This window comes from Toxorhynchites rutilus, chromosome 3 (genome assembly GCF_029784135.1).
Source record: "Toxorhynchites rutilus septentrionalis strain SRP chromosome 3, ASM2978413v1, whole genome shotgun sequence".
Classification (NCBI taxonomy): domain Eukaryota; kingdom Metazoa; phylum Arthropoda; class Insecta; order Diptera; family Culicidae; genus Toxorhynchites; species Toxorhynchites rutilus.
Window position 1 is genome coordinate 260302155 of NC_073746.1, and position 24021 is coordinate 260326175.

A 24021-nucleotide genomic window follows, 5' to 3' on the forward strand; every position below is an offset into this window, starting at 1 on the left:
GGAAGGTCATCAACCGATGAGTCGCAAAGTCGCGGAAAATCTTGTTATATTATGGTTTCCTCTGGCGATTAGATGATTGATGTGACTTGATTTTGCCTCATCAGACGCGGTCACGGGCTGGTTATACATTGCAAATACACGATTAATTCTCTTCCATTATATGCAAAATTTCAACCTTGTTTTTTCAAGCACTATTTTTAACATTGATGCGACGAGTTCAAACAAGTAGCGGAATATCACCATATGGATCAGTATAAAGTGTCACGCTTCTAAGTTCAGTTTTGATATATTACGAATGCTGATTTCGATGATCTCCCAAATTGGAATGCGAATTTATGAGCGATCGTTGGCACTCCGCCGAGGTGATCGTCTCTTGTATCATTCCCATCAGTAGCACTCGATCAGCAGTCGGCTTTTTGATACGGTACGTGCTGATGGTCGTGTGCTGCTACTTTGTGCTGATATGCGATTTTCCGTTAATTTTTTTGATGTTTCATGCAATTCGAAAGAGGGGCTCTCGTCGAAAGGTGTTCACCTTGGCGGTGGTCGTTCTTTCTCTTGTTAGGAGTTGACATGTTACAATTTTGGCGACTCTAACACTCCCACCCAAAACAACAACAAGATCAACATATGACATCGGATCGATGCTTCCCTCGGCGGAGGGTTGTTTTCATCGCATTTCGCAAGCTTTCGCAACATATGATATTCACCATTATCGTCACTAACCAGCCCATGTCTGTCCAATGATGTTGCATTCTAGGAGGTTGACCTAGATCTATACGTGATGCACATGTGTGGACTTGGAAAACCGGTCGTTTGTGAATTTTTGAACATGCGTCGACCCTAGTAGACATGTCCATAAAAACGCTTCGAGTCTGCCAGAACTGGTTATCTCCGTCGTCAGTTCCGACTGAGGGTTATTCACTTATGTTCTGCTCTAGTAGGATTTAATAATTCGTTCTCGTGAGTGGGTTTTTTTACAGCGTTTCGAATCTGATTGATTCCGCCTCGAAGGCATCGATCCCGACTGCGTAATGACTTAGGTCTACGGAAAGATAATTACGTGTGATGAGTCTATCGAGAATATTATTTTTGGGTTCACTATCGACGCACATTTTTACAGTCTCTATATTTGTTGTTGTACTTTTCATTTTCATTCTGATACAAATATCTGTATCAGAATGCATGACCATACGATGCTTATGAAGCATCGCAATTGATGGAGAGTTGGCTGAACAATTACTATTTATCGAAAAAAAATTATTTGGATTATTTGTTTCTGTGACTTTCCGTTCATGTAACCCATGTGAATATCACTGCAATGCAAATTGAAATGAGAACTTTGTGCGCTAGAGGATTCAACTGGGTGTTTCAACATGAGATGTAAAATTTAAACGGTTTTTATAAAATAACCGAGACACTCAGAGTTTCCATATCTACTACATGAACTGAAAAGTCCGAAAGTTTTTAATGAAAGCCATCGTTTTTTGGGCAAAGCTGTATTTATTCCTCAACACAGTTTCCTTCGTGGACAATACACTTAGTATAGTGAGTTCCTAACATTTCGATTCCCTTTCTGTAGTACGAAACGTCTAAGTCTTCGAAATATGCGCCAGGGTATCTCTGTAGACTGCCTATTGGACTCAGGAGTGTGGTAATGGAACTACGTTTCATCCATTGTCATAAAACGTCGAAAGAAGTCCATTCGTTTACGCTTCAAGAACGCCAAACCGGCTGTCGAATCATCAACGCACCGCTGTTTTTGGTCGACGGTCAGGAAACGCGGTACCCATCGCCCGGAAGCCTTTTCATGTCCAAAATGTCGTGCAAAATGCATCCCAATCATTCTTTTGAAATACTTACGGCATCAGCAAACTCGCATAACTTCACTTTACGATCGTTCAAAACGAATCGATACATTTGTTTTATGATTTCTGCATTCGTAGCCTCTTTTGGTCTTTAAGGGCGAGATGCATCTGCGGTGCTTGTCCATTTTAAATTCTCTAAACCACCGATAAACTGTTGTTCTCGAAGGAGCAGAAGTGGAATAACATTTCGTCAATCACTGCATTGGTTGTTCAGGAATTTTTCCCATCAAATAACAATGATTGATCAAAATACGATGTTCCTCTTTTTCCATTTTCTATACGAATGCTCAAGTAGTGACACTTAAACAACTGACGTGTGTGTTTGTGAACAAAAAAAAACGAAATGTCATGAAACTTCACACATAAGCTAGTGACAGATGAACCTCTCGAAATGAATCTTGCTCATTTTTTAGTGGCACTATCCAGTGTTGCCACACGCACAGATTTATCTGGAAAGGTACAGATTTTTTCGTTATTTTTGGTACAGATTATGTACGGTACAGAGTACAGATCTTTATAAAAAAGTACAGATTGGTACAGATTTTTTCAGCGTGTGAAATTTCCCTTTATTCGAACAAAGCAACATTAAAGTACATGACGACTTTTACGCCGCAGTATCGCTTGGAGCGATTTTTTAAAAATTTTGATTCATGATAGTATGCAATCTAGATTAAAAAAAAAGACGGGTGGGTAATGTCGGGGACATAACCGGAGTGACGTAGGACTACACAAAGGGGACAGCTTTTGTTAAATATATATTTTAAATATATTGTTTTATTTACTTCTCCTACGTGAATACCTACCTATCTACCTGAAAAATGGATTAGTTTACTGTTTACTCTTTATGAATATGTTGATGGTTCTGAAAAGAACCTTTGGTGTTGTGTTTTTGTTATCACTCAATATTCCCATCTTGTTCGGTTAAACCTTCCTGTTCCACTCGCCACAGCTTTCACAGTTGGAAAATTTCTTCCCATCCAGCTTGTGACATGTTGTTCAGTAAATTACATTTAATGCGACGTGCCGGAGAAACACTTTGCCACTCACTGAAACTAATTGTTGCCTTGATGAGCGCCGAACTGAAGCTGCTCTGTTCTTGATGCGGGTTTTCTGATTGTCGTAAGCAGCTTTGCAAGCCAACTCGAGCACTCCGACGGCCGAAACTCTATAATCGCTGTTAGGTATACTGGTGCTCCGGCACCAATCCGTTCGGCCTAGTTACCCTTGCGGAATAATCAGTGAATGCGACCAACAGGAAACTGGAGACCTGCACGGTTTGAGTGAGACTTTACCTTTCCCTTAACTTGTCCTCCTTTGTTACGTCCACGATGCCGATGCCGTACAACCACACGGGTTTACGGTTTGAAAGAAAATAAGATATTTTTTTGGGGTCCGCGTGTTTTATACTCTAGCGGTACACACTCACAGGATAGAGACAAATCGGCAGACTCAGCCAGAGGGGCGAGTCCAACGAGACGAACGAATGAGCGTTAAAAGGGAGCGATGGCAAAAAAATACATTCATTACGATTTGTTCGCTCGTTGGATTCACATGCAGGCTAAAAAGGGTCCTTTTCAGGATCACAAAATTATCTTCAATCTAAAGAGTTTATTGTTTTGTTGTCACTCGATATCCCCATCTTGTTCGGCTAAACCTTTCTGTTTAGCGATTGCATTTGCCACTCGCCTCAGCTTTCACAGTTGGAAAATTTCTTCCCATCCAGCTTGTGACATATTTTACAGTAAATTACATTCAATGCAACGTACCGAAGCGCCACTCAGTGTCGCATTGGAGGCGATTTTAACCTGTAATTGAACATTTGCGATGACAGTGGTACAGTGTCGACTTTCAATGTGCGGTCATAATTTGGATCTCTATGTTTACAAAAATTTCCAACTAAATAAGTCGCATTACATGTCCGTCCAATTAGCTAAATGTCGAACTAATTGTAAATTACTGTACTTTCAATCTGGAAACAATTTAAGAGTTGGTGAAAATTGAATAATCTTGAAAGTCCCCAACTATCAATAAGCTCAGAACTACTGCCAAATTCACATACTCATCAGATCCTGGCAAACAAATTATGAAAACATCAATTTGTGTTTTATTATTATTTTGGATAATGTTTTAGAACGCATTGAACTTTATTTCCTAAACTCTTTTTTGGAAGGTTTAATGGCCCTGAAAAGCGCCTTGTTTTATGGAATGGTTCCAATTTAGAAAACTTAGTACTCGTGGTTTTGAAAAAAAAAACCATTTCGAACGCCCTCGATGCCGCCTTGTTCTGGATTTGCCACCAAAGCAGATTGTAAAAAGAACAAACTTTTTTCTTCTGCTACCTGCTGCCGTTTTGCGATTGCGTTTGCCACTCGCCACTCGCTGCAACTGCCTTTGTTGTCTTGATGTGTTCTGTTCTGAATGCGGTTTTTCTTATCGTCGCGAGCAGCTTTACCAGCCAACTCGATCACTTCGGCGGCCGAAACTATATAACGCCGGCTAGATGGACTGGTGCACTGGTACTAACGCGCTCGGCCTAGCTACCCTTGCGGGGAACTCCATATCAACACGGTTCGAGCGGGATTTTGCCTTTCCCTTCACTTTTCCTCCTTTACCATGTCCAGACATGGGTGCTTGGGTTGGTTTGTTGATGTGTTGTGATGCGAACCGATGTGGTGTACGGTTTGAATGAGAATGGTCGTTACGGCAGCGGAGCGGGGATTTTTAAGCTGACTGGCTGGCTCGAGAATTACGCATGTGTGAGACTGCGACCAATGTTTCGTTCATTTTTTTCTTTTTCCTTTCCAATCGTGCTTCATTCTATTTCGCTGCTGCTCTGGTTGCCCGTTTTGGTCGGTACGATTTGAGGAGCACAAAATGAACCAATCAAAAATGGGCACATAGTGAATTTTGAGAATGCTTGATATTTCACAATTATTCAATTATTTATCTCAAGAAAAATGAAATGTTATTCTTTATGATATATGCGTAGATATATTTCCTATCAATTGATGCAAAAACCTTTGCGATCTATTGAGAAATGCTCGAGTTATAAGCGTTCCAAATCTTGCATTTTTTCCTACTTGTTCAGTGCCTAGATTTTCATTTCACCCCCTATATCTTCCGGTTAGACGTAGTCCTACGTCAAAAACTATGTATAAGCATTATAAAACACACGAATGACTTGCTAATGTAAATGGAGTATTTTAGTAAATAAATGAGTATTTCTACAACGAATATTTTCGATGGTACAGATTTTTGGACGAAAAAGTACAGATGGGATGGATTTTTAACCCCTCTGGTACTGATTGAAATGTGGCACACTGGTGCTCTCTGTTGTAATTTTTTTTGTAGAACATTCAAACGGTTATGTCGAAAAACAGTATATTGAATTGCAAGAAACTGCATTTATGTTTTGGGAAACATGAGTTTCCGAAGATATAATTGAAGTTCTTCTTAACATGTCCGTATTACCTCCACCTCCCCTATAACGTGTTTTCATTTATTTTTATCTCAAAAGAATGATAATGGTTTGGTCACAACCGTAGTTGCAACAGGTGTCCTGATTTTCAACTCCAACCAGATATATCCGTAAACATAATCAAGAAATTTCAAGAGACTCGATGTGGAGTTTGTAGACAACTTTTACATGATTTAGCTTTTTTTTTTTTTAATTTGAAGACGAATTGAAAACAATAGCACATGCCAATGTCACATTATATACAAACCATCCGTAATATAAATTGATAAAAAGTATATTATACACATTATATTTTTATGGTTTATGGATCCTATTAAATTCTTTTTAAAAATCCTATTCAATTTGAACGAGGAATGTGTCACCCATAAAACTTAAAAATGAATATAGAACAAAGTTGAGCGAAAACAATCTTGGGGTAAACGAGATGAACTCCCATTTGTTAGCCCCATACTGCTGTTCTACGCATAGTTGTCTAATGTTACTTTTTGACAGTTTTCACTTTTCTTTATAAAACGATGTTTTTATCCATAACCTTCCGGAAAAACACAAAAAACTTATTGTTTGTTCCCAGTGTTTAGAAAACAACATCAAGCTAAATTGTCCCATGTTGATATTCTAGGCATAACTATCCCACCAGGTATTTTTTGAAGATCCATGAATCGGTTCAAGTACAAGAATTTTACGTCACACTTTCAGCCGGGCTAATGCAATCATTTTTGGTTTGGAAGAACGAACTAATTCTCAAACAAATAAACAAAAAGTTTAGCAGAACACATGTGCACCTTGTTAGCGAATATATAAATTTGAAAAAAAATTCTTCATATTTCTGATGTTTAGACATTGAAGGATATTCCCTTGTAGGATTTTTCGAAATACCCATTATTTACCGAGCTATAACCATTATTTACCGAGCTATAGTGGTATCTAATCTGGTACGACATTGACAATACGCCATTTTTGACCAGTCCGAGGCTCGTACCACAGCGGCATCCTTACCAATCAAGAATCCATTGGATTTTTTTTTGTTTCGAGCGATCCGAAGGGCTGAAATCTTATAGGCCAGGGCAATTTTTCATCAGCTCTAGTACTTAATGTTCTTTCAAACCAGGATTTCCTTTGAACTCTTATAATTGTATGTCTAGCAGTCCGGCTGAAAAGTTTATAAGGTAACACAGTAAAACAATTTTGACGTAGGACTACGTCTAACCGGAAGATATAGGGGGTGAAATGGAAATCTAGGCACTGAACAAGTAGGAAAAAATGCAAGATTTGGAACGCTTATAACTCGAGCATTTCTCAATAGATCGCAAAGGTTTTTGCATTAATTGATAAGAAATATATCTACGCATCTATCATAACGAATAACATTTCATTTTTCTTGAGATAAACAATTGAATAATTGTGAAATATCAAGCATTGTCAAAATGCACTATGTGCCCATTTTTGATTGGTTCATTTTGTGCTCCTCAAATCGTACCGAAAGCAGCAGCGAAATAGAATGAAGCACGATTGGAAAGGAAAAAGAAAAAAATGAACGAAACATTGGTCACAGTCTCACACATGCGTAATTCTCGAGCCAGCCAGTCAGCTTAAAAATCCCCGCTCCGCTGCCGTAACGATCATTCTCAATCAAACCGTACACCACATCGGTTCGCATCACAACACATCAACAAACCAACCCAAGCAGCCATGTCTGGACATGGTAAAGGAGGAAAAGTGAAGGGAAAGGCAAAATCCCGCTCGAACCGTGTTGATCAGGAGTTCCCCGCAAGGGTAGCTAGGCCAAGCGCGTTAGTACCAGTGCACCAGTCCACCTAGCCGGCGTTATATAGTTTCGGCCGCCGAAATGATCGAGTTAGCTGGCAAAGCTGCTCGCGACGATAAGAAAACCCGCATTCGGAACAGAACACATTCGGTTCGGTGGACATCAAGACAACAGGCAGTTGCAGCGAGTGGCGAGTGGCAAACGCAATCGCAAAACGGCATCAGGTAGCAGAAGAAAAAAGTTTGTTCTTTATACAAACTGCTTCGGTGGCAAATCCAGAACAAGGCGGCATCGAGGGCGTTCGAATTGTTTTTTTTTTCAAAACAACGAATACTATGTTTTCTATATTGGAACCATTCCATAAAACAAGGCGCTTTTCAGGGCCATTAAACCTTCCAAAAAAGAGTTTAGGAAATACAGTTCAATGCTTTCTAAAACATTATCCAAAATAATAATAAAACACAAATTGATTTTTTCATCATTTGTTTGCCAGGATCTGATGAGTATGTGAATTTGGCTGTTGTTCTGAGCTTATTGATTTTCACCAATTCTTAAATTGCTTCTAGATTGAAAGTACAGTAATTTACACTTATCTCAACATTTAGCTAATTGGACGGACCTGCAATGTGACATATTTAGTTGGACATTTTTGTTAACATAGAGTTCGGGGTCCAAATTATGACCCCACATTGAAAGTCGACACTGTACCACTGTCATCACAAATGTTCAATTACAGGTTAAAATTACCTCCAATCCGATACTGAGTGGTGGTAATGCGACGTGCCATTGAATGTAATTTACTGTAAAATATGTCACAAGCTGGATGGGAAGAAATTTTCCAACTGTGAAAGCTGTGGCGAGTGGCAAATGCAATCGCTAAACAGAAAGGTTTAGCCGAACAAGATGGGGATATCGAGTGATAACAAAACAATAAACTCTTTAGATTGAAGATAATTTCGTGATCCTGAAAAGGACCCTTTTTAGCCTGCATGTGAATCCAATGAGCGAACAAATCGTAATGAATGTATTTTTCTTTCATTCTTTCTTTGTTTTTAAGAGGCTTTAAACTTTGCAGTTCATTCGCCTCTAATGTATTTTTTTGCCATCGCTCCCTTTTAACGCTCATTCGTTCGTCTCGTTGGACTCGCCCCTCTGGCTGAGTCTGCCGATTTGTCTCTATCCTGTGAGTGTGTACCGCTAGAGTATAAAACACGCGGACCCCAAAAAAATATCTTATTTTCTTTCAAACCGTAAACCCGTGTGGTTGTACGGCATCGGCATCGTGGACGTAACAAAGGAGGACAAGTTAAGGGAAAGGTAAAGTCTCACTCGAACCGTGCAGGTCTCCAGTTCCCTGTTGGTCGCATTCACTGATTACTCCGCAAGGGTAACTAGGCCGAACGGATTGGTGCCGGAGCACCAGTATACCTAACAGCGATTATAGAGTTTCGGCCGTCGGAGTGCTCGAGTTGGCTTGCAAAGCTGCTTACGACAATCAGAAAACCCACATCAAGAACAGAGCAGCTTCGGTTCGGCGCTCATCAAGGCAACAATTAGTTTCAGTGAGTGGCAAAGTGTTTCTCCGGCACGTCGCATTAAATGTAATTTACTGAACAACATGTCACAAGCTGGATGGGAAGAAATTTTCCAACTGTGAAAGCTGTGGCGAGTGGAACAGGAAGGTTTAACCGAACAAGATGGGAATATTGAGTGATAACAAAAACACAACACCAAAGGTTCTTTTCAGAACCATCAACATATTCATAAAGAGTAAACAGTAAACTAATCCATTTTTCAGGTAGATAGGTAGGTATTCACGTAGGAGAAGTAAATAAAACAATATATTTAAAATATATATTTAACAAAAGCTGTCCCCTTTGTATAGTCCTACGTCACTCCGGTTATGTCCCCGACATTACCCACCCGTTTTTTTTTGCAAAATTCAATTTTATTATTCAACATGATTGCCTTCGAGGGCGATACAGCGATTATAGCAATCTTGCAATTTTTCGATACCATTTTTATAGCACTCTTTCGGTTTTTCCTCAAAATAGGCCTCAGTTTCGGTAATCACTTCATCATCGGTCTTAAATTTCTTGCCAGCGAGCGTTCTCTTCAGGTCTGCGAACAGAAAATAGCCGCTGGGGGCCAGATCTGGAGAATACGGTGGATGCGGAAGCAATTCGAAGCCCAATTCATGCAATTTTGCCATCGTTTTCATCGATTTATGATTTTTCCATTTTTTTCACAATAACGAAAGTTGCTTCACTCTCAATGCTGTAACTCACGAACCAATCGAACGACTACTGTCAAATTTTTAACACTTATCCATTGAAAGATGGTGCTTTGTGATAATCAAGTAGATTTTTTCTAGAGGCGCCATCTAGACGTCAACCTTATGAACTTTTCAGCCGAACTGTTATAGATTTTAACACAAAAGAATATTATAATCCCACAAGAGATGAAAACACGAAAAAGAAAGTGTTGTCTGCTCCCATCTATACAAACTTTTGAAAGCTTTTGGGACAGATGATTTTATTTGCTCATTTGATGCTTCAGGACACGAAAAAGCAAGCAAAAGATGAAATCTTGGCAGAAAAAAAAGTTTCTAGTTTCGGTGTAGGAACTACTTGAAATTGCTGTCGAATAACGGAAATAACTACTTTAATCAGTTTCTGGTGAGTCACGTCAAACGTTAGCTTCAAACGGTCCAGTTGTTGACAGTAGAGATCTGAATTCAGTGTGTTGCACAAACAATTTTTTAAAAATATAAAACATCAATTAAAATAGTTGAAATAAAATTACACGTATTTAGCTGTTACAGTATCGACACCATAAAGATCACTCTAAATTTCAGCGGTCTGGCTAAATACAATTAATTTCTTTTACAATGGCATTTTCGCCTTTATAAAAAAATGTACCGAATTTTCTCTTTGTTGACTTCCGATGTTAACGCCCTGTAACTCACAATTGAATGGAACAAACAAAAAACCAGCAAATGTTTTTTTAGTGTGAAATGGCACCCTGATAACGAGCATGAAAAGCTTGATATTGTATGATCGATATTACGCGAAATATCGATTACTGCATCCTGCTATTGAGAAAATAATGGATCCCCTTTTCCCCAACCAAATACATTAAATTATTACCATGCCAATTTTAGGGGTCCTGCACTAACACATGCAAAAAAAAAAAAGGATTAGACACATATCAAATCAGTCACCTTTTGTTCTCATTCCATTAGTATTATTTACTGTCAATTTTTTTTTGTGCGATCATTTTATTTTAGCGATTCAAATTCTGATTTAGCAACATCATATAAAAATAGGTTTGACTGTCTTTGAAATTGAATTTCAAATAATCATTGTTCATCCGTCATACTATTTTGTTCCGCTCCAAAAGTTTTATTTTTGGAACCCGGGCAAATGCTCAATTTGAAAGAATTTTGAATTGAGAATGGAAGATTTGGCTCGAGGGTCAAAAACGTACATGCATAAAAATCAGCCAGATTTCCGTTCACGTAGCAAGTATATCAAAAGAGGATACCAACCTTCAGTACAATGCATTTTACTGAGAAAGCAGTTACGATATTAGTCAGTGTTTGATACTTTTGGATGCAAGTATTTCCAGCACTAAAGTATTTACTCTTCCGAAAAAAAGGAATCGTCCAAACCCTCATGGAGTTACCGTTTTTTTGGAACACATTGAAACGGTATACAGTGCCAATCCTTATCTATACGTTGCCTCATACATAGGTTGTATGCTTCTGTTCGTTCGATGAATAATTGAATGAGAAATGAGGCTGTTGTCGGTTATTTTTCTGTGACGAATTTAAAAGGCAAGCCGAATTCAATGGATGCCATTCACGTCAGAATACACATTTCGGAAATCATGTAATTCTCCCTAATTGAACGTAAACGTAAAGGTGCGTATTTCAGTTTAGGGCATGTTTTGTAATTTCACCGTGGAGCTCCAACAATGATAGTTAATGTTTTTGGCACATCTGATTTAACATACTCGAAGTTGCTGTTCAAGATGAACCCGGAATAAAACAGAAAATGTTTTATTGTTATTTTCTAGACTGAGAGAGAACACAAAAGAAAGAGATTCCAGATCTTCTGATCATTTGAAATAATCAGATTCGATTTTACGTTGTAGAAATAACATGATGACCGTCAGCTACCTGCCAATTGAGGCTTGTCGTAACACCAAAGCTATTTATTGCACCGATAGGCACTTCTTCCAAAATAAAACCATCATTAAATGCGAAGGCCAACCGGTAGAGGCAGATAGATTCACTCTTTACCGACTGATGTCAGAGCGAAACAATTCAGAATCATCCCTAATGACCTCAGATATAATAACTTCCTTGACGCAGGAACACGGCATCTACTGCAGTAATTAATCTGAACGATTGACATCGAACCGCATAACGCATGGAAAGATGTTAACCTATTAAACTCCGAACTTGATAAGTGAGGGCATGTTGAATCGTGTATTCCGTTGCTCAGGTACAAATAATTCACTCGAACTTCGTGTTTTCTATGCGTGGTTTTGATTCGCAATCTTTGTTCTTCCGATGTAGATAAAAATCTGTACGGTTTTTATTTATGCATGACATCTCAAACAACTCATTCAATAATTGCATTCATTGAGCTAAAGGTCAATTTGATCGCTAATTTTAAATAGTATTTGAAAACAATTTAACAGGCGGACGGTTTGTTTCTGAGAATAGAATAATTTGTTCGTGATGGAAAATTTTCCAATCCCATCGCATTAGAATTCCATTGACGTCAAAACAAGAGAATATACACCGCAAGGTTATTCAACTTGGTTACCTAAAGAACACATCCCGACAATTTGACGTCACATCGCGAATGAAGGACCACTTGAAATGAATCGAAAACATCAATACATAGTAATATAACTACAAATCAAATGTTTCGAAGGCGACGTATGTCAACGAGGAGTATCTTTCTATAGATGATGTGGGTGTAAATACATTGGTCATTTGAGTAACATGAAATATAAAAAAAGCCTATTTTTTGAAAAGGGCCAAAATGTTTTTTTTTATATTTAAAAAAAAAATTCCGACACAAAAACTATAAGACCTAATTTTTTTTGATTAAATAATGAAATGTAGGAAATCGTTTAGATTTTCAGGAAAAAAAACTACCAACTGTTTTTAAAAAGAACATTACAATGACAAAAAAAAATAATTTGAAATATGAAATTCATTTTTCTCAAAAACGTTTTTGATCTTTGACTGGAGGGAGCGGCCAGCTTTGGCCAATGGAATCAGAATTGTGTTCAATCAAGAGAACTCAAGGCAGCACACACTGCTTATGACTCGCATCATGTGATTACCGCCTGTTCCTGTGTATTACAAAAGATTTTGTGGGGTAAAAACTCTCCACAGAAGAAACTTGAGAATGTTGACTGTCCTTGTTTTTCGCCAATATGGAAGAGCATTGTAGTTGTGAAATAAACCATTATTCTTGTAATCTTCGTGTAAATAGCTTTTAAAATCACTATACTTTTTTCCGAAAAGAATTACAATCGTGACTACTAATTATTTTTACCGGAACCGAACGATATATCTGTGAACCATTTTTCGCAACGAGAAATACAAAAGGCATCAGTCAACTGGCCTGCATCAGCTAGGACCAGGACCAGGGCTGACAGAATAGCACATCTTAAAGAACTCACGCTTCCATTACATCGTAATTGTGCAAGTTAAGTTGCCTAAAAACGCAAAAAAAGGCTCAAAAAACGACCTATGTAAATGTATTTTCGATAATTTTTGGCAAGTTACAAGTTCGAAAAATATTGGGCAATTGTGAAAATTTCATGCCGACTCGCGTAAGGAATTGACAGCACCATCTAAGATATGTAGAATTTTTTGTTGAAACTTTTTATTAAAACATATTGAACAAATTTTAAAAAAATGAACTGAATAAGTTTTTTTTAATTCTTGAAAAAATATATGAATAGCCCAAACGATAACCAATAAGTCATCAACACTTGGTTCATCCAAATACGTTTTTGTAAAAATCCTTTTTTTTTAATTTTTGTCGCTTTTTTAAAGTTTTATTTGGATATTTTTGAATGAACATTAATAATTTATAAAATAATTTCTTATATTTGAACATTTCATTGATTGATCAAAATTCTTTAGAGAGGGTCTTCTTAGCTTAATTGGTTACGTGTCCGCGAATTAAGCGAACGATCGTAAGTTCAAAACTCAGGGCCCTCAATCGACCATCTTTTTGTATTATTGTAGCTACTACGTCCACACAACAATCATCAGATAACAGTGATCTAGTCTCTCGCCGTTCACACATTCTCTGCTGCTTGCAGCAAGAAACATCGGACCAATGGTAGTATTAATAATACAACAATAGAATCTTTGTATCAACTGTCCCGCTTCGTACGGTCCAACTGTGAACAGTTACGCCGAAAAGGCGACATTGTATTATTTACAACATGTTATCGATAAGATAAAAATGTACACGAATAAATCCTACTCTGTTACAGCCGATTACATTAGCTGTTACTATTGAACCAAAATAAAATGTACAGATGGGATAACAAATATTTATAGTTTTCATTTTTCTTTAAATTTTTTTACAATAAAAATAGAAAATTAAGTATTTCTTAAAAGTTAACAAAAGAGTGGCAAGAGATGATATACATAATAAAAAAATGATGAAATCAAAATGTAATGCAAATGGACTGTTCTGCCATCTTTGTCATTTATTATCTGCTGGATGTAATTTCTACAGTTAGGTTTATGTTTAAGCCGCATTGTTTGTCAATAGACGTTACGAGGCTTCACAAAATGATGAAGTAGATTCATCGATTTTAGCTTCGTTCAATGCCTTATGGAATACAAAGGACAATTATTGGCTTATTTAAAAAAGTATTCGCGGTTAAATGTCACTTGATGGTGTTGATGGTCATACATCGGGCAACACAAATCCAATTGTGTTAAACCAGTGGTACTCATCCTTTTTTCAGAGCGGCTACAAACACGTGTTAGTCATGATGTCGTGGTTCGAAAAAAAAAGAGGGGCGTCCAACACACTACCGCATTGTTAACGTAGGACTACGAAACTATAACTGGCAAGAAACATGCATTATAGATATTCAAGAATTATTTTTTTACAACAACCATTTATTAGCACAGACAATGACCCAGGAATAAATGCTTTCACTGAGTGTGGGACGAGAATGTCCCGCGAGCCAATAAAACGTCAATTGGAGTAATGTTTCAAAATAACTCTCATAATTAACATGTACTGTTGATTGCTCGTTGTCTAGAGCAACATTGAAACACTAAACTTACTGAATATCCACATAATTTTTCAGTATGTTATTGCGAAATTACATTTCCTACGTCCCCAAAAACAACACTCCATAGAACACTTAGAACGGCAATCTGGTGTGTGGATGGGCGGCAGCGTTTTGACGCCACTTTTGACCCGAAAACAATGCTCTAATTCACGAAAATTAATTGATCGATCGGAAAAAAGTCACCAATAAGTTATTTACAATTTATCAATCACCCGCGGGCGACAAGATGGCAGCGGTTGCGAGGCTTTTCAAATGGCCTTGTTCAAGGCTGAATGTTTAGTTTAGTTTTCCAAATTGGTCTTTTTTAAGGCTAGAGGCGAATGAACTGAGAAAGTTTGAGAGTCTGTGGATGTATTTATGATTCAAATCATCATCATTACACCAATAAATCCGAACACGGTCCCTCATTCACAAAAGCTCTTCTCTAGCAAAAATTATAAAAATCAATTAACTTTTGATTACTTTGGATATTATTTTAGAGTGCATCGAAATTTTTAGAATAATTCCTTCAATCGAAAGTTTTCGTAGCCTTGAAAAGGACTAATGGGTTTTGCGTGGTTTTGTGGAAGCAGTAGAAGATGGGTGTTTCATGTTTCGGTTTTGTTCTCGCGAGAACAATACACAAGATTTATGTCCTTATTGCCAATGTACGTAGTGTAATCAGAATGCATAGCGAATACTCTTCTCGAGCCACAGTGTGACCCGATGCCATTAAATATTTGTTCCGCACCACCTTTAGCACCTAAAACTTGGATTGGCCAGAACGAGCACAATATTCATAGTGCTCTCACGGCTATCCGATGACATTTTAAATTCTTTCGTTTGCATTCGAAGTAATTTTTGAATTAAGGGTAAAAGTTCTTGAGTTTATAAGTAACAAACACCCCTCATACACCATACACCATCATTGTCTTCCGAATGATTGTCATACAATGCAATGATATATGAACGCTCAAATCCTTGCACCCAAACGTAGCGCTCTTGTTTTAGAAAACTTTAAACTTATACCCCAGTACTGATGCAGAAATGATTATGTGCAAAAATATAGAAGCACTCTCTACCAGACTTCTTAAAAATCGACACGGTGTCTCCACCGAACGAAATTGCAGTGAAATTGAAACTTGCTCATTGAGAATGGATTGCTACTCCCAAGCGTTATTCAGTGTGTTCTCCATGTAATTTCGCTGGTTCAGGTCAATCACGAAGAGCAACCACGAAGTGTACAGTCTACTCAAGCTCAAGCTCAAAAAATTGTAAACGGTCGGAGCTTAGTTGAATATTTTCACTATCCGCATTGTCCGTAGAACGCACACTGCATTTGCTATTTCTATTTCATAAAAACGTGTTCTATTTTCTGGTGCCAATGCACAGTGGGGAATTGCTGGCCATCAGTCAAAAAACGAAATTGGCGTCAGTTGTTTCGTAATATTTTTCCTTTCTTGATATAATATTCAAGTGTTTAAATCCCACATCTGAGGGCGATGATATTGCATTTAATTTTTTTATGACTGTTCAAAGCTCGGCATATTGAGGTTTTTTTGACATTTATTTTTGAAAGAAAGTACATTATTTTGAAACGCTCTGCAGCTTCAATGATAGCTTGGATATTTTTGGTGTCAAATGAAAATTTGTTCTAAAAACTATACTGTAAAATTTGATCATAGTAAGTCTTACCCAAAAAAAAGTCATGAAAAACTGTGATTTTTTGTAGAAAATCAGCTTAAAAGTTTTGGTGCTGCTGATGGCGGCGGTTGTGACTACAAGTTGAACACTGTCCGACGCAGCGCAAGGCTGCGCGAATTGTCGTTAGTGAGAAAAGCGATATCAAGTTTTTATTCACTTTATTTTTTGTTAATATTAAAATTTTATCTAGGGTCCAATTGAATCAAAATTATGATAATCCGTTGATAAAAATGTTCGTGTCACAGTAATCTGTAGAGGATGAAATATAAATTTGGATAAAATTTTATGTGATTAAAAAATGAATAAAAGTAGGGCAGAGTAAAGAAAATATTTATGAAATCGAAATTATATCATACCAATTTATCACTCAGATTAAAAACAAAATATCTATTAAAAACATTCAGTCCTTTTCGATTATTGAATAAGATTTGCTATCACACGAACTGATTGAACAATAGTCTGTTTGCAGGTTGATTTTACTACGTACTTCTTTGCACAGAAGCAAAGCACTCAGTTCGTTGTATGAGAAAAAAACAACATTTGTGGCAGTACTGCATCTCTTCAGTTTCATTTGCAAAGTTGTGTGATTCCAGTGTCAATGTTTCTACGAATCGCTCAAAATAGATATATTCAGAAAATCAAATTCATAATTTCGTTGAGTTATATTATGGAGCCTTCAACTTCAGCGGTACCAGACAATTCAACGTCGAGTATATTGTTTATTCATGTTTTGATATATGTATTTTAAGAAAATACTAATCATGGTATAGTCAATCATCTTCTCACCCCCACAGATTCAATAGTAAACACATATTTTGAAAAGGAGAAAAGTAGTTAATATTTCTATTGAATGACACAATTGTTGAATCAGGAAAAGATGATTATGAATCTGATGGCAGTTATTATTGAGAAGAGCACGAAGAAGATTATTGTTTTGATTTGTTATTTTTTTTCATTAACTGTATCGTATTAGTTCGTAATCTAAAAGAATCTTTTAAATTTATAGCAGAATTTAAGAGGTCGTCCATAAACCATGTGATCTTTTTCAACGCCCAGTGAGTTTGCGTGTGCTCAAAGATCATAGTCTTGTTGAAAAGACGCACGCCATTTGTGGTTACATTTTTTGTAACTTATTTTAATGTTTGGTAATTCACCAAGCGTGTTGAAAGTAATATTTATTGGAAGATGAGTGAAAAGAGATTATGAAATTATCCGATAATAGCCAAAGGATATAGATAAAAATTGTCAACATACAGTCATACAAACTCGTAATCGTACCCCACCGTGCAAATCTCTTTTCCCTTCTTTTGAAAGTCGAAAACAAGGTTTCGGAACATTCTATTTAGATGAAGTCATAGTGTCATGTGAGAGTTAAAAGGTTTGCTATCTGTTTTCAGAGTAATGGTTTTTATTTTTCTAAGAATTGAGAAGTATGTGCGAATGTATGAAAATTGACTCAAACTCATAATCGTACTCTGGTTGAAATTTCAACTCGATTCATAAAGCGTTAATCAATTTCAGGATTCCATCATTAGTATGGTATCTCTTGTTCATTGCAACTATCTTTAGCTGTCTTTAGCCGTTATCTACGAGTTTTTTGGTGTAAAGGGTGTGTCACATCAAATTGCATCACGGAAAAAACGCTGTAGAAATTCGCCCAGTAGACCGATCCTTTTGAAAATTTAGACAGTAAAATAAAAACTATTAAACAACTTTTGGCATTTTATTTTTATTCATACTTCGAGCCCAAGCCCGTATGCTCGCACCTTCCTTTTTACCCCGTCCATAAGGTTCTGTACAACGTCAGGTTGTAGTTTTTTTTGAACAGAAATCCATTTTCTCTTGAAGTCCGCCTCCGATTTGACAACTTTTGGGTTCTTCCGGAGGGCCTGCTTCATAATCGCCCAATATTTCACTATTGGGCGAAGCTCCGGCGCGTTGGGCGGGTTCATTTCCTTTGGCACGAAGGTGACCCCGTTGGCTTCGTACCACTCCAACACGTCCTTTGAATAGTGGCACGAAGCGAGATCCGGCCAGAAGATGGTCGGGCCCTCGTGCTGCTTCAATAGTGGTAGTAAGCGCTTCTGTAGGCACTCCTTAAGGTAAAACTGCCCGTTTACCGTGCCGGTCATCACGAAGAGGGCGCTCCGCTTTCCGCAAGAGCAGATCGCTTGCCACACCATGTACTTTTTGGCAACTTGGATAGTTTCTGCTTGCGAATCTCCTCCGGAACGCTGAATTTGTCCTCTGCGGAGAAGAACAACAGGCCCGGCAGCTGACGAAAGTCCGCTTTGACGTAGGTTTCGTCGTCCATTACCAGGCAATGCGGCTTCGTCAGCATTTCGGTGTACAGCTTCCGGGCTCGCGTCTTCCCCACCATGTTTTGCCTTTCGTCGCGGTTAGGAGCCTTCTGAACCTTGTATGTACACAGGCCCTCCCGCTGCTTGGTCCGCTGGACGAATGAACTTGACAAATTCAGCTTATTGGCGACATCCCGGACCGAACTTCTCGGATCACGTCTAAACTGCTTAACTACGCGCTTGTGATCTTTTTCACTGACGGAGCATCCATTTTTGCCGTTCTTCACCTTCCGGTCGATGGTTAGGTTCTCGAAGTATCGTTTTAGTACTCTGCTGACCGTGGATTGGACGATTCCCAGCATCTTACCGATGTCCCGATGTGACAACTCCGGATTCTCGAAATGAGTGCACAGGATTAATTCACGACGCTCTTTTTCGTTCGACGACATTTTTCCAAATATACGAAAAATTTACAGTGAAGCATGGCCAACGTGATCTATACACTCTTATCTGATTATAAGCGAAAGCTGAAGATATAATTCCTAAAAATTAAATTTCTACAGCGTTTTTTCCGTGATGCAATTTGATGTGACACACCCTTTATAAGGAATACTCATCCATTTTTTGATCAGGTGGTTTTTTAAATCGTTATTTTTGGAAATTTGATGGTTTCTAAATATCCTACATAGATAACTTCCATATTATTTAACTGGGATTGATGGTGGGAGATTGGGGAGAAGTATCAATAACTTTTGAGCAATTATAATATAACCATGTGCGAACTATATGTGACTTATACTTAGGGTCATTGTCTTGGTAAAACTTGAATCCTCGATTCAATCTCATTTTGTTCACACTTTGCTACAAGTTTTTCTTTAGGATGTTCAAGTAAACATTCTGATCCAATACACCATCGATGAAAATCAAATTGAACCAAAAAAAAGTTTGTAATGTGCCGTGGAAGAACATCTTGAATGTCCGAGCACAGACGGAAAAACCGTTCAACGGTAAAATAAATCAGTAACTCCAATTTCCATTTTTCCAAAAAGCATGAAACACACCAATGTCTTACTAGTAAGATGTAGGTGAGTCGAAATTTAATATTTTTGACTCCGATGATTGTCGTTTCGTATCGAGGAAGCCGAACAATGAATTGAGCATAAACATTTGAAAGCAACGTATAAACATGTTGGTGGTGGAAGGATGGTATGAGGGTGCATGTAGGGGGTAATTTGGTTTCCATCGATGGTGTATTGGGTCAGAATGTTTAATTGTACACACCAAAGAAAAACATGCAGCAAAGTGTGAACAAAATGAGATTGAATCGAGGATTCAAGTTTTACCAAGACGATGACCCTAAGCACATGTCACATATAGTTCGCACATGGTTACATTATAATTGCTCAAAAGTTATTGATACTTGTTCCCAATCTCCCAGCATCAATCCCAGTTAAAAAATATGAAAGTCATCTGTGTAGGAAATTTGAAATAATCAAATTTCTAAAAATAACGTTTTTTAAAATCACTTGATCAAAAAATGAATGAATATTCCTTCCGAATGCACCAAAAAACTCGAAGATAACGACTAAAGACAGCTAAAGATAGTTGCAATGAACAAGAGATACCATACTAATGATGGAATCCTGAAATTGATTAACGCTTTATGAATCGAGTTGAAATTTCAACCAGAGTACGATTATGAGTTTGAGTCAATTTTCATACATTCGCACATACTTCGCAATTCTTACAAAAATAAAAACTATTATTCTGAAAACAGATAGTAAACCTTTTAACTATCATATGGCACTATGACTTCATCTAAATAGAATGTTCTGAAACTTTGTTTTCGACTTTCAAAAGAAGGGAAAAGAGATTTGCACGGTGGAGTACGATTACGAGTTTGTATCACTGTATATTTGATTAAAATTGATTTTCAATGAAGAAAAAAACAATAAAACAATTTCAAAAAAAAAAAACCAAAATTAAGCGATCCAATACAATTACTTAAATTTTCAATTACAATTAAACAGAAAGTCGCAACGTTGGGTAATCCCGAAATGTATTCAAATTTCATTCGACGTTTCAATGTTTGATTATTGCACTATGACAGTCTCAGCACATTTTTTGCTCTGCGAACCCAAAATAGTGCCCGCGATGCCGGCTTGCAAGAAATGGGGTTAGAAATGTTGGCCCTGACGCAAATTTATTCGCGAGCAAAACTGTTACTGATCACCGCTTTGTGACCATTCATCGTCAATAAAACTCGGATGTCGAGAGACTTTTTACATCTAACTTTGTATTGTTGATAGTCTGTAGTGAAGCCACGACTGGATCTGTGCATTTTGGGTGGGCAGCAAAAGCGTCTGATCCGGTCCTATCGGAGCTGTGAACGCGTGACATCAACACAATGCGAGCCTTTCCGATACACCATGAAAGCTTTACTCTGAACAAGTGAAATATGCCTATGTGAGTGGCGATTTTCACACGCACTCATTTTTCCAAACGCAAAAGTGGCCTAAACACCAGCGTTTTGCTCCAGTTGAGTGCCTTCCTGTCGCTGTGTGTGCGTGTGGATCTGCGCATCTCGATACCTTGATGAATATATAAATAGGATATTCATTCGATACGATGAACACGGACGAATCAACCAAGCAAATCAATGTTGTGGCGCGCACGCTTTTGTTTTTTGTCTGTTGGGCGGGTGACGAAAAAAACATCTGCGCGAGACAGAAACAAAAACAATGATAATACGCTCGCGATGCACTGGATAAGAGTTTTTAAAGTGCCTTTTTTCTGGATTCGGCGATTCAGTTATCGATTGTAGCGCGTCGCGGATAGAAGTCGTTACGAGCGCGATCTGGTGATCGTGCATATATCCTGGCAAGTGTTCGGTGTTGAAATATAATATAATTATTTCGAACTGTGTGATTTTTCCCTTTGGATCAGAAAGGTGTATGAAAGTGTGAATAAAAACCCAAAAAAGACTAAAGTGAAGTGAACTGAAGAAATGATATATTGTTATTCGATGTTATTTAAGGTGGAATTTATAAAGTAGATGCAGTTTTAATTGACAGTGAATGAGCAAATGAAGATGGTGTGTAGTGTTTTTTCGTTGCACATTGTTTTATGTTTGGCATAATATTTCTGCATTTTGCATTCGAACTTATAATTTGAATCCATAAATATGTTTCGATTATCATGATTGTTATTTATTTAGAATATTTGTTACCAATTATATTATGATTCTATTCTAATTTTTTTGATAATCATTGGTCGAGTTTTATAGTAATTTTATACGCTTTCCCGTTTTTTTTCAGTGAGTGGTATGCTCTTACTTTTTTTTGGTCATGGCCTTCACATTATTTGGCTATTGGTGTGCATGAACTTACAAATGGATAATTTAATGATGTTTGTATTGATAAAACAAAGTTTTCATGCTGAAATATATTTTGTTCGTGTTTGATCCTCATTTTTAATCCTTTATTGCTTTATCCGGATTTTTTGTTACCCGCGTTGACCTTGCCACTCAATTCCGCGGATGATCAGGGTTCTACTGTATTATATTTCTTTCAACATAATAAATACTTATCGAATACATTTTTACCTTAGTGTGTAGATGTAGTGGACAAAAATATCGGGAAGAAATAAAAAAATCGATTTCTTTCTCTTTTCTCAAAGATTTTGTGGACTAACATAATTATAATTATTATAATTATTCTTGTTCAGAATTTATTGGAGTTTTCAAAACTGCCTTTCGTTTTGCGATGCGATCATTATTTATCGAACAATTAATCATTAAAGACGAAGGATAAATTTTTCATTCAAACAAAAAGGTCTCTCAGGAACGTTATAAGAATCAAATGAAAGCTGGTTGATAAGGCTAATTGGATTTGCTATTGATTTATTTTGGAAAAAACGTGTTAGTTCACAAAATCTTCTAAAAACAGAAATAAATTGATTTTTAATTTCCGATATGTTTGTCCACTACATCTATACACAGCGATTTGTTCGTAAAATATTCAAAAACTTGAGAATTTAAGCTATGAAATCATGTACATCCCATCTTGTGCGTACATTCTATGTACAAAAGAATGTATTTTATTCGTAATGAAAAAAATCGGCAATTACTTTTCGGGCAACCCTATACAGCTCGGACTCGATTATATACTGATTCGATTATATGTAATTCGATTACATACAATTTTGGACTCCATTATCTTTTTCTTCTTCTTGGATGGCAATAATGTTCCAGTGGAACTTTTGCCTTCTCAACGTAGCATTACTTGCGTCATTTTTATTAGTAATACTTGGTTGAGATTTCTGTGCCGAATAACACGTCTTGAATGTACTCTGGAGTGGCAAGTCCTAGAATAGGCGTGACCACAGTGCAAGACGGAAGGATTTTCTTTGATGAAAAATCCCTCGGCCAGAACGGGGAATAATCGAAGACTCGATTATATACAGTTTGAAAAAAAAATCTTTTCAATAGTTCAAATATGACTTATTTCGAGAAAAAATGTAACTTTTCAACGTTAAGGTGAAATTTAAGTGGCTATTATAAGTGCAGTGTGGTAAAAATCGCGATTTTTGAAGATTTTGCTTTAATTTTCACCAGGAATTGTTTATATCGATGTTGCAGCGAAAATAAGAAAGGTAGAAGTTGGGCGTCAAAGAAACAAATGAAATGTAGAGTTGTTAGAGAGCTTTAATTTGATTGATAGAAACAATAAAGTTTAATATGAATTTTTGGAATAGAATTAATTATTACACTTTAAAAATTACTAACTTTTAAATTTGTAACTTCCAAAATGTTATTTAAATATACTAATTTAGATGCTCCACTACTATATCCGGTACTAAATTATCTCATCTTTCAAATGAAAGTAACAGAATTAGTTTACGTAGTGTTCTTTTCAGTGTAGAACCAGTTTGAGGAAACAGAGTCCGAAACAGACAAAAAAGTTCTATAACTCTGTCATTGTTTGAAATTCGAACAAATGCGTAGAAGGATTTTTTCCATCAAATATGATTATCTACTCCTGAGAGATTCTGGAAAAAATATTTATTCTGGAAAAAATATTTTTTATTCTGGAAAAAATATTTAGTTGTTCGAAAAACTATACAAAACAAATCTCTTTCATTAGATCATGTAAAAATTGATCATATGAGGCCCAACAAAAAAAAAATGAAAATATGGGTTTTTTTTGTAGAAAACCAGCAAAACATCATTAAAAATAAATTATTAATTTATCTAGTCATAAAAAAGAAAACGAAATTAATGAGTTAAATCCCTTGGAGACGATGATGAGAAGCAGTAAAGGCATTGTACCATTCTCGTTATTCATCACAATGGAATGATGGGAAATGCTTCAACTCCTTAACAAATACAACTTCTGCGCAACGCTGATATGCTTGTAAAGTTACAATATCGGAGTTTAATATGGTTGGATACGTTGGTTTTAATGCATGATTCATGTTTCCTATCGGCTGAGATTCAAGCGTTGGCGAAAATCTGGGTTTGAAACACATACCATGCCATAAAAAAAAATCAGGTAAGAACAAATCGGTATT

At 36.9% G+C, this 24021-nt stretch overlaps 1 protein-coding gene across 2 annotated transcripts in view; it reads left to right on the plus strand.

Moving 5' to 3' along the window:
• The first annotated feature begins 21269 nt into the window (after window positions 1-21269).
• Window positions 21270-24021, plus strand: part of LOC129776930 (glucose dehydrogenase [FAD, quinone]) — a 45619-nt gene continuing 42867 nt past the window's right edge. The window contains exon 1 of one of the 2 annotated variants that reach the window (XM_055782876.1): window positions 21270-21544. In XM_055782876.1, the coding sequence (XP_055638851.1) occupies window positions 21536-21544 (9 nt within the window). In that variant the 5' untranslated portion in view covers window positions 21270-21535. Of the gene's footprint in view, window positions 21545-23795; window positions 24003-24021 lie in introns of those variants that run through there. The other variant, XM_055782877.1, reaches the window with a different exon arrangement.